Below are 17,582 nucleotides of genomic sequence, written 5' to 3' on the forward strand. Positions count from 1 at the left end.
GGTTTAGATTGGACATTAGGAAAAATTTCTTTGCTGAAAGAGTGGTCAGGCCTTGGAACAGGCTGCCCAGGGAAGTGGTGGAGTCACCATCCCTGGAAGTATTTAAAAGACGTGTAGATGAAGTGCTTAGGGACATGGTGTAGTGGGCATGGGGGTGTTGGGTTGACGGTTGGACTCGATGATCTTAGAGGTCTTTTCCAGCCTTAATGATTCTATAAATATTAGTTCCCTTTTTTACCCAGACTATGCAAGCAGCTTGTGAATTATGGAGTAAAAATGTGGGGCTTGTAAATACCTAGTAATAAGTAATGCTTATGCATCCTGGACTACAGCAATAAAAGTGGTGCTGATGTCATGAGTCATCAGCATTCCTGAACTCACAACAAGAGATTTAGAGTTTTCTTGCCTTTGAGGTATGTACAAGTCTTCCTCTCCCAGGTAGCAGTTGGGTTTGTTGAAGTGAATGCCGATGATAGTTTTATATCTCAATAAAATGATGGTACCAGGTTATAGATAATACCTTTCACCCGGCAGAATTCCTAGTTGCTTTTCTAAACCCTGTAATTCCTTAATCCTGCAAATACAACTATATTGGCAGAAAAGTACATTGTGCAATGGTAAGGATGAAAGGAGGAGATTTAAGTCAAGGTTAAGGGAACACAGAAGTGCTGTGAGTTCCCTACTATCCACAAGGGCATCTGTGAAATCTTGCATGAAAGGCTAGCTTTGTGGTGTTAGAAATCGAGAGAGCTTTTCCCTTTTGTGGCACTCATCCAGGGCAGCTAGCGCAGTGGTTTTATTCTTGTCTGCAATTCCCACATCAGAAGTAAAGATAATAATACTCCTTATTGTGTCCCATCTATTTGCAGAATGAGTTCTGTGGAGTGGAGAAGGTCTCTTTCAAGACCAGGCCTATACTGCAAAGTTGTGCTGGTGTCACTGCATGGGAGCTGGGGTTATGAAAAATTAATCCTCCCTCATAGAAATCATGTTGTTAAACTTTTTAGCAAGGATATTAACCTACAGTCTTTCCATCCTAATTCTGCTATGAAAATGAATGTTCATTTACAAACATGGAAGGAAAACCATTAGCATTCTTCCAAATCAAAACATAATCTCATCTTCCCAATTTCAAAGCCCATCACACTTGGCAAATCTCATTAATTGTCCCAGACAGGTGTTTTTCAACAAAAGCTCCTTCTTGCATTCTCTTTTCTTCTCTAGCCTCCTACTTGAGCTAATGAAGCTTCAGTGATGCCTCTGGAACAATGGAGCAATTTATATAACTACAGGTTGGAGAGAACAAATAAGGGCTGGTAATTGAGGAAGGGCGCTGAAGAGAGGCGGTGGGAGCAAAGTTCCTCTATCTGTGTAAAGAGATCTCTCATTATTGGTGATTAGGGAGGAAGCATTACAGAGCCAAAAAGAAAGTATCTGTGCTGAAAAATGTTCTTTGATAGTTTATTGATATGCAGAGGCTGCTCTATGAAAGGACCACAGACCTCGTTATGGTGGCCTTTACATCCTCGAGTTAATGGAGTGTAGGTTGTATTAAGAGAAGGGAACTGGCATTGCCTCTGCACAGGTCTTATGGGAAGTCACTTAGCCCGTTTCTTTAAAAAGCTCCTGGGTATGATTTACAGCTGTCTGAACATTGTTTACTAACACTCTGTGCATAAATTGGATACTTGTCTCTGGAAATAGCTGGGTTTCTTTTCTGTGTGGAAGCCTATGTGCTTCCACAGATATTTGATGCATATTCCTAATTACAGCAAGTCGTCTTTCATGGTTTTTGAAAACAGGTCCTGCCTGCTCGGTTTATGTCTAGACAGTAGGAATGGGGAATTTTTTTTAGCAGATATGGGAGCAAAAAATATATATAGGTGTTTTGCTAAGCTAGTTGACAAGAAGCCCTACCTTGTCTGATGGTAATGCGTTTTCACAGTTCATATTTGATTATGCCTAGAAGCTCCCTAGTTCCCTGCCTCTTCCAAATGCATATAGACATTTATATTCTGAACACTAAAAATCAGCAGAATTCAAATACTCTTTTAAGCATATTTGAATTAGTCATCAGCTACTCTGAAACTTCAAACCAGCTCATAACATTTTCAGTATGAAAACCAGGCTCAGGTGTGACCTCATGTCCAGGCATAACTAGTTATTTTTCTTTTTTATTTGGCAAGGCAAGAGCTCTTTTTTCATGAAGCAATATAAGTATCTTCCCTGCAAAATCCACCGATGAATAAAATTACTTTCAGCTAAGTTTAGGTAATTCTGCCCATATGGAGGTCAGAGACCATAAAAATACTGTGCAAGAGGCTCACAGTGAAATGTATACATATCTTTACTCTGTGGGGAAAGGACTTTAAGACCAAAAGCGCATTCTGAAAGCTCAGAGAAAAGTACTATTAGGATTTTAAATTATACAGAAATATATTGATATCACTAGTGGGACTCTGAGAAAGCATGGTGCTTGTATAGATGGCATCTGCACTTCAGTGCAGGTATATCATGGTCTTATGGATCACTGAAAGCAAAACCAATCTCCACCATCTCCCCATGAGTATTATGTATTTTATGAGTCTCTTAAAACTGGGTATTTTGTTTACAGCTTTAGCTCTTTGACTGTGTGAACATGTGAAAGAAAGGAATACCTAGCCCATGTCCTTGCAAAGGTGCCTTGAAGTTTCAAGCTGGTCTCATCGCTTTTGAACAGAGTTACTACTAACGGATGTAGGGAAAACCTCCTGTTTGCCTTCAGTACATAAATACTTAATCATAAGCTAAGAATTTGAGATCGGAGGCTCAGACTACCTGGAAAAAAGTCATGTTCAGAATTTAAACAGTTGCAACTCCCTTTTTAAATGGGTGCTTGCTCAGCTCATCATGTGCAGGAGAACCAGTTCTGGAGCTAGGAGCGTTAATGTGTTTGAGTTTTTTTTTTAAATTTGATTCAATGAATTCAGGCTCTAAGAAGGGGAAAGTTATAGAAATGGGGAAAAAAAGCCTGCTAAAATAACTCAGTATATGCTCCCTGTTGCTTAGCTCTGGTCTTCTTGCATAATAATGTTTTAACATTCTTGACATGTATTGGAATGTGGAGGAAATAAGAAAAACAAAACCAACCCCCTCTGTCATCTTTCTATTCTATTCTACCAGAAAGCCCAATTTTTTGCTGCTGCTCAAATCCCTGCTCAGGCAAATGCCTCATATAGGAAAGACTGATAAATTCTTTGTTCATTCATTTAGTCAGAAGTAACAAAACCACAGTATGGAAGGTGTTCTCAGGTCTAGTTTGTCAGAGATTCAGCTGTTAACCACAGAAAGCTGTGAGAGTTTGTTTAGATGAACTTTTATCTTTTCTGTTAAGTTTCCTCTCCTGTTAAAATGGTAGAAGTGTCTGTGCTAATAAGATTCTGGGCTTTCAGTTATGTTTGGGGGTATTTCTGTGAAAAAACCAACCCCCTCAAAATGGGAGAAGGGAAGGAACCCAGCAAGGTGCGTTATGCTGTAATCTTACTCAGTTTTGTTAAATAACTGTTAAATGACTTTTCAGTAGCTACTTGTAGCATCGTACCCGTTCGTTTTGGTGGCAGTAGATGGCATGCAATCAGCATTCATTTGCAAGCATGCTGAGGACTGGTGAGCAGCAGGCAAGGGATCAGAGGGAAAAACAGCCTTTTGTGTCATGTGCGGGCAAAAGAAGGGGTGCAGGAGCAAGGGTTGTGGGCATGACTTCAGAAGCTGATAAAATCTTCCTGGAGAAAGCTGGCCTTTTGAATGATGGAAGATCACATGAAGTGGGGCCTATTTCTCTTTTGCAACCAATTTAGTATCATTTTAACAGTTACTTGGCCTCTGCTGTATTTCAAAGACCTTCCACTGATGCAGTGAAGATCATGCAGGATAATCTTCAAAAGAAGAAAAATCCTTTTTCTGGAGGGTGAGAACATGAAGTAGGTAACCACTATATAACACCAGGTTAAAAAAAAAAAGACAGGCACAACAATTTCTCCACCCTTTCCTTAAGGTGTAATGCTGTCAGTAGCTTTTCTTCTTATCAGACTGAACAATCTAGCAGTCCCACCTCTCTTTATGAACAAATGAAGAGAACCACAGCTGGAAACTGGAACCTCGTTCACATTATGACTTTGTCATTTTTAGGCAGGCCAGTGGATTTCATAAGTCACAGGAAGAGTTCATGTTAATGTAACCTTTTCAGTTCTAAGTTGCTTGTAACATGCGCTGGAAAAGAACCAGAGTTGGAAAGAATTAAGCGATGTGTTCTCACCACACCCCTAGTGTGCTGTCAGGAACCTGTTAATCAGAGGTAAGAGAAACTCAGCTGTTTCAGTAGCTATTTTTTTGCAAAATGTATGTGCTTTAATTATCTCCTCAGACAAATCCATAGATGTTTTATTTTCAGTTGGATTTTATAATTTCCAGCAACACCTTGTTTACCATAAAATACTTGGCAAGCTTCATATAAAAATACTTTATTGGGGGTTTCGGAAGGTAGCAGACAAAAGGAAAGGTACAAACAGGCTCAACAGTACATACTGTCAATTCCTAGTACACATACTTCAAAGGATATATTTTAATCCGTATATCTGACTGAACGTGTCACAAGACTGAAATATCATATACATAAAACAAGACATCATTTAAAACCTGACTTCAGATGACAATACTGATCTACTCAACAAATGTCACTGGAATAAAGTTGGATAGCATTTTCTTTTATTCCTAGCAGCAGCCAAAAAGCAGTTTGCTTACAACAGCCAAGTGTAATTGGCAATCACAACATCATAAGCTTTTGGGTACTACTTTACAGCATTTGGGTGTCTATTTGTAAATGTAGTTTTCAGACTTAGGATCTTGAGCTTCCCTGTACAATACTGTTAGATATGAGCGTTTGCCATGGCAACTAATGACATATTTGTATTACTGTATCACTGAGCAGTGCCAACAGAGATGGGGAGTTGAAGTGTTTCGCTTTATGTTCATACTACCTCTGTTCCCAAAGAGGTTACAGAATAAATAGGCAAGTATGATGAAGCACAAGGTGGGAAGCAGAGATAAAATGCCCAAGATCTCACATTAAGATTGAGGATAGAGCCCTGGTCTCTTGAATCTGGTGCTCTACCTGTGGAATCAGTTGACTGCTAAATAAATAAATAAATAAATAAATAGATGCTTATGTTGCCTGGAGCAGCTCGACCTGGGTCTCCACTCAAATTACGTATTTTAAAAGGAAGCATGCAAGAGTTCTGGAACTTGCTAAGATTAAGAGGTCTGAAACTAATTTAAAAAATGGAACACAAACTTCACTCTCCCAGAGCTCGTCATTCACTAGCACGTTGCCAAAAGAGTATTTTTAAGATCCTGCAGAAGAGATTTAAAAATGTCTTTGGGTCATCATGTGGGAGACTGTGGAGAAGCCGATACCCTGCTGGCACCTTTCACATAGGCAGAGCAGCCCTCTTCTTCAGGGCTGCCAGGGCTCCCGCGTCCTGCAGGGCCAGGGACTGGGCTCGCTCCTGCTGCACAGCCCGGGCAGGAGGGAAGTGCTCCCACATGCTGTGGGAGCATTGGTCAGTGTGTGGCTGGACGCAAAGGAAATCGGATCAGTTTTGAAGCAAGGATCAGGGAATGCCAACAGGGTGCTTCAGGATGCTCGGCGCCTCTGAGTCTGGCTGTAGACTCCTTAGGGCAGAGATTTGTCCCTTCTTGGGGACAGGAAGGGACATCTATTGCACCACATGCAGTAGGAATCTGCATTATGGCTGTAGCTGCCGTAGCAGTAATGACAAATGAGGTGTTTTCCTTCAGAGGTTCGTTCTTTTATTTCTGTATCATCACATATATGTAATATCGTAAGTGTAAGGAAAAAACCCTCCCATTCATGGGAAAAATCAGGTCTGCAAGCAGTGCAGTGTTTTTAGTCCAGTGGTTTTAGGTTAGATATTTATTTTTGTTAGCTTTTGTTTTTTCAGTTTTTATTTTAACAAAATGCTGGTGCTGCTCTGGCTGACTAGGTGGCAGCAGAGCTCTTTTGTGACACCTGCAAGTGGAGGACACAGATTTCACTGCCTGTGGTTAATCTCAAAAAACCCCTACCCTTTTATTCTGCGCGTTTTTGTTGTTGATGGACTAGAATAAATAGATAAAATAAATAGAATAAATAGGTAAAATAAATAGAATAAATGAACTGCTGCATTCCTCACATGCCCCAGGCTAGGGCTCCGATGTTCTTCCAAGGAAGGAAGCTACAGTACTTTTCCGTAAGACAGGTGTATTAAAACAAGGCTCTTCTCATCCGCGCACTTCACTTCCAGCAGTTCTGAAGGGGATCATGAGGTTGAATCTTTAGCTTCTTGGGACAGAGGAGTTTAATAAAAGCTCTTCTGAAGCTGTAGTGGCAGAGAGGGTACAGGATAGGGTTGACAGCCGAGTTGATCCACAGCAGCCAAAAGGAAGTCTCGTACCAGTAGTCAGAGATGCAGTGGCCATGGCAGCCAGCGCGGATGATCATCAGGAGAGTGTATGGTGCCCAGCAAATCCCAAAAATGCCCACGATGATTGCCAGCGATTTGGCCACTTTCTTGTCTCTAGAGAGCCTGAAGCGTTGAGTCATGCTCTGGGACACTGTTTTCATCCGTTTCTCTAAGGACAGAGTGGATGCTGAATTTTTACAGCTCTTTTTGTTGCAACACTTAGGTTTTCCAGAGCTCTCAGTGCTTGTTGACAGAAGGTCTTTGGCACCCAGGCTGGCAGTGGAGGCTGCTTGAGCTTTGCTCTTAGAGAGATCGAGGGTTTCAGCTGGCTCCTTCTGCTCCCACTTACAGCATTTCAAAGAAAGCTTTTCTTCCGGGCTCATTTCCGTCTCTTCAGTGAAGGACTGGTTGTGCACTTCATGGAAAATATCCAGGCGTATTTTGGTACGCTTCTGTATGTTCAGGTAAATGCTCAGGTTGAAAAACATTACACTGATGAAAGGGGTGAAAAACTCCAGCATAGAGGCTGTCATGAGAAAATACCAGTTGTAGAAAAATTCAGCGTAGCATTCCCCCGTGGGTATGATACTCCGGCCTGACACATACTCCCAGCTGATAATGGCAGGTCCGTAAAGCAGGAATGCTAATACCCATACCATCACCATCTTCAGCACGGCTTGCTTAGTGTTGCCTTGCTGGGCTCTGTAGGCAACCTGCAACGAGGAAACCTTTTCTTAAGTATGGCCACACACCCCAACTGGTTGAGGCTCTTCACAACTGAACTGTTATCGTTCCTGGTAAAGTTGCTAGGCAATATCGCAGCAGTCTAACAAATTCACATGCCACAGACAACAGGAGCAACTGCTAGATAAATCACACTCCTGCAGGGAAGACTTAGCACCCTCATCTTACAGCTCCAAAACCAGACGTGGCTTCGGCTTAGTGGAAATGTACTGACTTGGCTGGGGTCTGGCAGTCTGCTGCACCCCACCACTTGCCTGAGCTGTCCCCGGCTACTCTCTGCAACTCCCAGGGAAAGGCATGCACCAAACTCCTGGGCTAGGCAGGCATCTAGCTCTGCCTCTCTCTGAGCCTTGTAGCTAATCCGTAGTGTAGCTGGAGTCAGGGAACAAGCAAACAGCAATGGATCTGATCTGCCTGCGAGTTGCTCATTACCTCCTGCAAAAGGCTGAGCGTTTTCATCTCGCCGCATACATGGAGACCTCAGGGCAGTGCCCTGCCGAAGTTGGTACTGCAATCTACTGCCTTGGTAGCCAGGGAGAAGCTGGGAGTCCGACTGCAATCTGCTTGTTTGTCCTGGAGATAAGAAGCCCCTGCAAGTTCGTAACAGGTCTGCTTACCTCGCTGACTCACTTGTATGCTACTATCCTGTCATCTGGGAAGGGAACACCTGCACAATGGGGTTTGAACCTTAAATGATTTAAGTGTGCCAGAAATACTAATCTAAAACCACAGCTGAATTATGTATTTGTGGATAATTGTTGCTTTCTATCACCAGGCTGAAAGATTCATAATTTCTGGAGGATACAAAGAGCTTTTAATTATGGCAGAGAATCTGGAGAATAAAGCAGGAGGAGAGTTATTCCCCTCTCTGCTGCCATGACAGGACTCACCGCTCTTGTCACGGAGAGGAATCTGTCATAGCTAATCAGTACGATGTTGAAGACCGAAGAGGTGCAGAGCAGGTAATCAACTACCAGCCAGAGTTTGCAGAGGCTTCTCCCGAAGATCCATCTCCCCGTCAGCACATAGGGCACGTACAAGGGAATGCAGAAGGCACCTGCAACCAGAGGGGTCCGTGGGCATTGAGGTGCGGGAGTCTGCACGCTGGCTGCCCCCGGGGAGCCGGGCCGGGTCCTTCCCCCGCCTCGCAAGAGCCCCGCGGCCGTCTGCGGCCGCTGCTCGGCTCTCCCCGCCCGCCCGGCCAGCGGGAGCAGCCGGGGGATGTCGGGAGGGGACCCTGGGGCTGCGAGGGGGTGTCGGGGGTCGGGAGGGGACCCCGGGGCTCCGGGGGGGTGTCAGGGGTCGGGAGGGGACCCCGGGGCTGCGGGGGGGTGTCGGGGGTCGGGAGGAGACCCCGGGGCTCCGGGGGGGTGTCGGGGGTCGGGAGGGGACCCCGGGGCTGCGGGAGGGTGTCGGGGTGCAGGAGCGGGTCACCGCCGGAGGGGACCCCGGGGGTGGCGGTGGGGGAACCCCGGAGCAGCCGGGCAGGAGGCAGCCCTGCACGCCCCGCCGAGTGCCCGCTGCCCGCCCCGCCGCGAAGTTGCTGCCGGGCCGGGCAGCGGCTCGGCGGGCGCGGAGCTGCGCGGGGGGCGGCACTTTACCTACTAGGAAATCCGAGATGGCCAGGTTGAGGAGGAAGAAGTTGTTCTGGGTGCGCAGGCTGGAGTCCGCCACGAAGGCCAGCATCACCAGCGCGTTGCCGGCCACGGTGACGGCGATCAGCAGGGCCATCAGCGCGCCCAGCACCGCCGTGCCGGCGGCGGCGAAGCGCCCGGCGGCGGCGGAGCCGTTCAGCGCCCCGCCGCTCTCCATGGCCCGCGCCGCTCCGCGCCGCAGCCGCGGGGCTGCCGCCCCTCCCCGCCCCGCCTCCCCGCCCCTCCGGGGGCCGCAGCCCCGCGCTGCCCTGCGGCCGCTGGGACCGGCACTCCAGCCCTCAGCATCCCTGCGTCTCCCCGGAGCAACCCTGAATCCCCCAGAACATCCCTGCATCCCTCTAGAGCATCCCTACATTCCCCTTTCCCCTCTCAACCCAGAAGCATCCCTGCGTTACCCCAGAGCATCCCTACATTACTCCTTCCCCCTCAACCCGGGAGCATCCTTGAATCCTCCCAGAGTATCCTTAACTTATCCTTAACCTATCCTTACCCTTACTTAAACGGGGCTTATAAGAAAGATGGGGACAAACTTTTTAGCAGGGCCTGTTGCAACAGGACAAGGGGGAGTGGTATTAAATTAAAAGAGGGTAGATTTAGACTAGATACAAGGAAGAAATTTTTTACACTGAGGGTGGTGAAACACTGGAACAGGTTGCCCAGAGAGGTGGTAGATGCCCCATCCCTGGGAACATTCAAGGTCAGGCTGGACGGGGCTCTGAGCAACCTGATCTAGTTGAAATGTCCCTGCCCATGGCAGGGGGGTTGGACTAGATGACCTTTAAAGGTCCCTTCCAATCCAAACTATTCTATGGTTCTATGATGCTTGCATTCCCCATAGGAATATCCCTGCATCTCCCTAAAACATCCCCCCAAGATAAAGGCCACGGGGAGTGCTTATAGTTCCTGCGTCGGGGTCTCTGCCTCAATGGAGAGGAGTGGAGGTCGAGGCTTAACTTGTCTTTTAATCAGAGGTCAGCCAGGAGTGGTCTCTGGGCAGGTGGAGGAAAGAGGGTGATGCCCTTGACCGTGTCCCTCACCGGCAGCAGGAGGAAGAGGTAAAGCTGCCTGGGAGCAGGCAACTCTTTACAAAGCTGCAAACCAAGGAGTCCTTGCCCACAGTCCCCAGCTCCAGGGGGATGATTAATGCTCCCTCCTTCCTCCACTTGTTTAGCTTCTCATAGCTAAAGAGAATAACTTTTGTTTTAATACTTTCTTCAGTTGCAGACACTCCAGGATGAAGTTGCTTACAGCTGTAAAACCCCTGTGTGCAGTGCCTGCTCCAGACTGCAGGAGTGGCAATGTCTTCACAGGTGTCATGTCACCGGGGTAGGATCAGCTCACCACAGTCACCACCTCTGAAGAAGGGCATGGGGACGTGCAGAGCAGTGACACTGGAAACCAGAGAAGGATACTAGCTGGTGACCCTGGCCAAGTGCCTTTCTTGCTGGGGAAGTTTGATAAGTTGCGTACGTCTCTGAAGAACAGAGATCAAAAAAGCAAAGCAAGAAAATTGTGCAAACCCAGAAACATGCATGAAGCTAATGCCCAGGGGGTTTGTCGCTTTCTGATTACTCCAAAAGCTATTTTCACATCAGGAACAGTTACAGCCTCGCAGAATTCCTCTTCAAACCCACCACCATGGCCACTGTCTTGATAGCAGATGCTGATCCTGCTGGGAGGAGACTGAAAGGGCTCTTTTAAATCACGGTAAATCATTTGCAGCCAGCGGAGCCGGGAGGTGAGAACACCTCTCAGCGCGGCGCAGGCAGGGAGCCTGCCAAGCGCTCCCGCGGGGGTGGCCTGTGGTGGCACCCACCAAAGGGTGGCCTCCAGCAAGGACCAGCCTCATCCTGTCCCTTAACTTGCCCAGCACTGAGACAACGTGCTGGCTCTGAGTTTAGATCCTGGCTTTCTTTTCCCAGGTGCCGCGCAGGGGCAGTGCCTGACGGGCAGGCAGCCTGACACGGTGCGTGTCCCCTTCCTCAGGGAGCCAGGTGTCCCCACGCCACTCCACCAAGCAGAGGACTCGATCCCTGCCGCTGCCGCGTCCTGACGGAGGATGTCACTGTGGGCTCGTGGGAGCCGCGGGTGGGAGCGCAGAGGATGCTGCCTGTGCGAGAAGCTCCTGGTCGGCGGGGTAACGGCTGGAGGGTGGGGTGCGCCCGTGGGAGGCTTCGAGGAACTTCGTGCGTGGCTTCAGCGCTGCCTTGAGGAAGATCAGATTGAACCACACACCCGACTGAATTCCCACCGGGGTGGTGAGCAGCACAGCTGTGCAGCTGCAGCATGGCTGCAGCGGAGAGAACCTGAATTCTGTGCATATCGCCTCAGATGTGATGGAGAAAGGGCTTTTTTTTCCCATGATGTTTAATGAACCCACAGATCACTTTCATTCCGTGACTGTTTGCGATCTGGTGTTATTTGTAATCTCTAGCTATTCAGACAATCATCAGTATTCATTTAAATGTTTACAAATTCCAAATTATTGTGTGCATGTTGCAGCGTTATCACTAGGAGCTGTTTGCTGTTTGTTAGCTGTCATTCATTATTCAGAGATTTCACCATCAGATAGAAAGCAGAAACTGTACTTTGTACCTAAGGTAATTTATAAAGTGATTTGCAAAATGTAACATGGACAAATCTCGATTATTGTTTATCCAGAGTAATTTGCCAGGAGTGTTAGGTAAATAAGAGATGACAAAGCTTAACAGACTATAGTTTTCCTGGTCCTGATGTTTCTCTCTTGCTTCAGCAGAAGGACAAATATATTTCTAATATATTTCAGGAAACATGCTATCTTAGTAATAAAACAAAGGAAATCACCCAACCTAGACGGGGTAGTTAGAACAGATTACACACGGACGTGCAAGCAGATGGTATGATAGCTAACGTTTTGACCTGGCTTACGCAGTACGTATGCCACATGTAGATATCCCATACGTTCATAAGTGTTCATATATGTTCATATAGGGTGTATTGATCACCCTGCAGTCAGCCCATGGGGTCCTCTTCTGGGATAGGAGGCCTCTGGAGCCTCAGAGCTTGAATACTGCTTAATTCTTGTATAGATATGGGGCCAAAATGGGACCTCACTGGAGGGTCAGAGCTATAGCTCAGCTATAAGCTCTCCTCAGCCTGGTTTCTGTTTCCTCTAAGGTTGTGACTGAGAAGCAGGGACTGGGGACGGCAGATGCAGGCGGTCCCAGCCCAGAGCTCCCTCCTGAACCCGCTCTCGAGGGCTTCTGCCCGGCTGCAGGGACGTCCCAGCTGGCTGCAGTGAGGCAACCAAAGAGCAACAGCTCGCAGCCTCGGTGCTAAGGTAATTCAGTGTTTCCTGAACACACACGCGTGGTTCAGCTACACTAGCAGACAAGCCCTAGAAGCCCCCAGGAAGGGTGAAGAGCTGGGGGCAGCCCTGCTGCCACTGCCTGCAAAGCAATTCCTCTCCTGGGGGCTCCTGAGCAAGGAGCCGGGAGCTCTCCTCCCCTCTCTGCTTCCTTCCCTACTTTATTTTTGAGATGCATTTAGCTTGAACATGAATTCTGCAGACCTTCTACATCTTTAAAAAGAGGCAAGGGTAATACGTGGCTTTTTTAAGGCTGCTTTGTACTGGAAGAGAAGTCTGCACTTGAAAGTTGTTTTGCATTCAAACAGAGGGTGAATAAGAAGTGAATAACCCTCTTGTAAGATGGCTGTGCTGGGGAGTTTCTCTATGATGCGAAGCCTTTGGGCTAAGAGACAAATAGCTTCTGCAGCCTCCTGGTGTTTAGGGAACTTGAGTTTTGGATGTAATTTAGCAGTTGGCCCTATCCTGGGTTTTGAGCACTGCAAAGTCTGTGTATTGCCACATCACAGAGCAGTGCCTGAGGACCATCAACTGCTGCTGGCTTTGCTAAGCCTTGCTGGTGACCATCACCTCTCTGCTTGGCACTGGTTACTGTGGGGAAACAGGCCATTGGTCTGACTCTGGGGTGATTTGTACATGCTTTGTATGCATGTGGCTTAGTGCCACTTGCTTCTGTTTATTATTTTAGTTTGGAGGTCCTAGAGGGACCAATTTGGAGTTTCCTTTGCACAGATATATTTTCTCTGTTCAGCATCTCATCTAGGTTTTCACCTGTGACTTGCAGAATTGCACATAGATTTACAAGCTGGACACAGGAGGTACGGAGGAGTTCTGCCTTCTCCAAAAACTCTCATCCAAATAAAGTTTCCATGCAGACTGATTATGCTGGCCACCAAAGACAGAGTGCTGGGATCCACTCTTACAAGTGGGGTACCTTCTTCTACAGGCCAGGTTTAATTCTCCTTGTTTCTAAAATTTAGCATCCTGTAGTTTTATTAAATCCCCATAATTCCCATATTATAAAAATACTATGGTTTTATTAAACACCCAATTCAAGATGTTTTCACTGTAACAGTCGAGGGATTCCTTGAGCTACAAGGCATATGCTATAATCCATGTCAAAATAGAGCCTATTATACATGCATCTGTTTTGTCTTGGACCACTGTCACTGGTTACCTCACGCATTTATTTGCAATTCATGAAAAACTCAAGACAACACATGCCAAAACACTTGATGCGGAGAACCATGCCGCAAAACCTGTTTTCAGCTTCTTAGGAGTGCTGTAGAGATGCTGAGATTTTGTTAGATGCTTGTTCACATTCTTAGATTTTGTTAGATGTTCCTTATCTTTCTAATGAACCAAGAAATCCAGAGTTAGATTGCTCCCTGGTCTGGGAGGTATGTCAATATGTCTGTGATGAGATAACTTTGTTGGTTTGCTTTGTTATTTTTATCTGATCCACTTAAGTTCTATTCCATGAAATGTCTTTTTAGCTCTGAAGAGTACATTAAAGAGTTTCTTAAAGACGGCACCATTTTGCCCACAGGTAGCTCTTCTATACAGTAAACCTGGAGCTAGGAGGATATTCCTTTTTAGCTGGTTGATTAAATATTGCTACATAATTGTCAGCATCTCCCACCTCCAGAGACTGTGATTTTCTACAAATGACAAAGTGATAATCGTGCCTGAGTCATTAAAACAAAACCAAATTTATACTTAATACACACTGTCTCCCTGCGGTTTGTCTCGGGGAATACATGACCTGAAATCGCTTTCACACACATCCCAGCCCAAACCAACCGAGATGGTCACAGCCAAATTCTACGTACAAATATCCCCAACTCCAGGAAGCAGCAGATGGCAGAAAAGGTTCAAAAATTTGCTGCCCCTCTACTCCAGGCTTGCACTGATGTGCTTGGCTCCAGCTCAGGAATCATAGGGCACTTCGACATCAGAAGTGCCTCCGTCGCGGGGCACAGATGAGTGGGCAAAGCATCCCACCCGTGGGTGAGCTCAGCTGCGCCGGGGCACAGGCGTGTGCCCGTCTGGGCGTTGCTCTCACTTGCTTCTTCGTGAAGGGGAGAGATGGAAGCTCCCGTTTCTCCTGGAATAAATCAAATAAAACTAGTAAATTAGGTGCTAACAACGAGGGGGGTTATTCATAATCCCTAGGGACAGAAGTAACGTCCCCTGGATGTTGATCAGCCTCATCCCACCCTCCCACGGAGGAATTTGCACTCTGGTACAGGTTTAGATACGCATCATTGCAATTACACAGTGAGGACAGCTGTGTCCCGAAATCAAGAGCTATGGAAATCAGAAGACGCATTAGCATCAGTAGCATTTAATGGGGAAATGAGAGCTTTCTTGATACCTTCCCTTTGATGTATGTCTGTTCTCGCATTTCCACAGAGGCAGAGCTTCCACGCCGAGGAGTTTGTTCTTCCAGGGGGCAGAGAGGATGCGCAGGGCTGGAGGCAGTGCGAGCTCCAAACCTCCAGGAGAGATGCCATTATCAGTATGCATGAATTGTAGTTTTTCCATTGCTTTTTTCTGTCCCATGGAGCCAGCTTGTCTGTGAAACAAACTTTAAAGAAAGAGATTATTAAAAAACCTCTTTTTGTTCATGTCTTTACTGATGAGGGCTGAAAGTGCTCTGGCATTCACACAAGTATCTGTCACTATTGAAACCCGTCTCTTTGTTTTATTTCCTTTTCTTCTGCCTTTCATCATAGGAAATGTTTATTCAGTTTGGAAAATTCCCTTTTTTGAGATCCCCTCGCAAGTTACCAGCACAAGTGGGTGAGAATAAGGGCAATGTGGCAGAGAAAAGAAATTCCAGAGCGGCTGAGGATGAAATCTCCGGAGGAGCCCTTGAGCTCCTGCTTTGCCAGACCATCGAGCTACTGCACAAACAGGGAAGCCAACCGCCGATATAAGTTTTTTACATGTAGCATCAAAGGATAGGACACAGAAGATGCCAGGGCAGCATTTCCCGTTCTAGAGATGCCTTTCCAGTGAAATGTTACTCTTTGATTTATATTTCTCTTTTAAAAATAAAACCAACAACAACTTGTCTGTCAAACTTGGGGAGCTATTAGGACAGAAAAATAGCATGGCAATCCAAACCTGGATGGGACATCATGAAATCAGTTGTTGGGTACGCTTCACCCTGCTGCTTAGCCAGATGTCAAAATGACTTCTGCGGTGGCAGAAAGTCTTTTCCTTACCATACTGCAAGGGTCTTAACTGCGCGAGTTTAATGTTGGATAAAGACGATGATGACAAGAATAGTCCTCAAAAATGCTAAGAAATACCCTGTGAACCAGCTTTCAAAAAGGTAGGAAGAGCACTAACATCTCTACTCTCAAGGCAGCACATGCTGAGAGCCGTACTGCATGGCACCAACCGCACCAAAGCCACCGCGTCTCTGAGAAGGACCAGAAATGCTGGAGCGGAATTGCCCCCAGCCTGGGCATGGTATGTGTCCATCTGCGTTCAGAAAAAGTCCTACACCTTTTCACTTCTTTCTTTTCCTTCCTTCTTTCCTCTCCTTCCTTCTCTCTCTCCGTTCCCAGCTGTAGCTGTGTCCAAACTCCCAGGGTCCAAACATGCATCCTTTAGCGCAGGGAGACTGTTCGTAGTTGGACCTGTCCCAAACTACCGTGACTGTTTTTGGCTTCTTGGGAACTAACTTCTTAAAATTACAAATCACCTTGTCATCACAGAAAGTCACATTTCTAGTCTTGTGCAAACCGACTGCACTTTTGTGAGCATGAAAATGCTGAGTTTAGCTACTCTGGGGGAGGAAAACACAGCAGAGCAGGATGAGTAATATGGTTAGTAATGAAGTAACGGTCTGATCAGAATTAACACCTGGTTCTTATCAAGGCCAATTCAATATTGCATTTTGAAACAAAAATTTCAGAGCACAAGGGGAATAAAAACAAAAGTCATCCTGCATCTGTCAGCTTGGACCGAGTTGGCGGCTGCTGTTAAGACCAATAGATGTTTTCAGAGAGAGACAGCAGGGTCTGAATAACAAGACACGATATCCATATACAGCTGCTACCAACACGCTAGAAGTATTTCGCCATGTGGAGGAGTAAATGTTAATGTTCTGTTGAAAAAGTATCAGTTAAATTTGGTACTCCATCAGGGGACGGTTTAAAGAAGCAGGGCTGGGCTTTGTTCCTAATGCTATTAATGGCAGTAAGTGGTGTAGGTTAGGAGTGACATGAGGACATTTGGGAAGGATCAAACAATTTCTCATTGAAGCCAGTGCTGTTCCCAGGCAGATGGAAAAATGGAGCAGCTGCAGAGAAATGAGCTGGGTTTCTCTGGGCTTTGGTGCAGGCTGCAGCACAGTGTGCTCCTCAACGTTTCATCAAACTTTATAAAACTTGATGTCACTAAGCAGTTAGAGGGGTAGAGATGAAGCCCACTTAGGAGTCCATGGTTTTCTTCAGAGCCACCACCAGATTCTCGTGGATAGAAGACCTACAAATGTCAGCACCCTCACTTTCCACTGGCCCGCGGAACTCATTGGTAACCTCATGTAATATTTAACAGACTTCCTGGGCTAATTAAGTATATTACTTTATATGATAACTAACATATCTCTAACAGGTATCAAAATTTAATTCAGTTTAATTCATTACTGCTGGTCAACGTTGGCCCAATTCTCTTCTCCCTCACAAAGACGCAACCGCATTAATTCATTGGGTGCAACAGGGAGGACAATGTAGCCCTCGTTCTGCCAGATCTTCTCCAGGCAGAAATATAAAGACAACTTTGCTCTTGTCTCTGCACAACTTGCCTGAACCAAGAGAGTTCCTTCAGAGTCACCCTGGCTGTCCCCAAACCCTCCCATCAGGTGTTCAGTGTCTCACAAGCTGGAGGGTCCTTCAGGACAATATTTGAGGGGCTTTTCTGTAAGCCAAAGTTTGGATTTGCTGTCTGGTACTTATTCCCCAAGCATATGCAGTTGTAAAAGCAACACAGCTCAGAAGGAAAGGTATTTCTCTGAAGAGCAGAAGACAAGTAAGATCTTTGTTGCTGAGATTAGGAAAATCAACAGTCTAGCTAGCTTTAACTTGTTTATTTGACCATTTGACTTCTGCAAAGCCCCTGATAATGAAGCCTGGTGTCTCCAGGCTGCTGGACAGTGTCTAGCCAAGAGGGACTGAAGCTTCTTGTTATTCTCTCTCTCTCCAGTGGCTCCTGTGCAATGATCCAGCAGCATTTGTCCAGGTCCTATGGACAGCACCGTCATTCACCAAGACACCCTCTTCAGAAGAAGTCCCTCTGCCATGCATACAGGGCAATCTCCGC

At 46.3% G+C, this 17,582-nt stretch overlaps 1 protein-coding gene across 1 annotated transcript; it reads right to left on the reverse strand.

Moving 5' to 3' along the window:
• Positions 1-6,331: 6,331 nt before the first annotated feature.
• Positions 6,332-9,071, reverse strand: HRH3 (histamine receptor H3). Its single transcript, XM_075166658.1, has 3 exons — positions 8,846-9,071; positions 8,135-8,301; positions 6,332-7,213 (listed from the first exon to the last, which is right to left on the reverse strand). Exons 1-3 carry the CDS (start codon positions 9,054-9,056, stop codon positions 6,332-6,334), a joined length of 1,260 nt encoding a protein of 419 aa, XP_075022759.1. The 5' UTR covers positions 9,057-9,071.
• Between the last annotated feature and the right edge of the window lie 8,511 nt (positions 9,072-17,582).

Source organism: Calonectris borealis, chromosome 17 (assembly GCF_964195595.1).
Source record: "Calonectris borealis chromosome 17, bCalBor7.hap1.2, whole genome shotgun sequence".
NCBI lineage: Eukaryota > Metazoa > Chordata > Aves > Procellariiformes > Procellariidae > Calonectris > Calonectris borealis.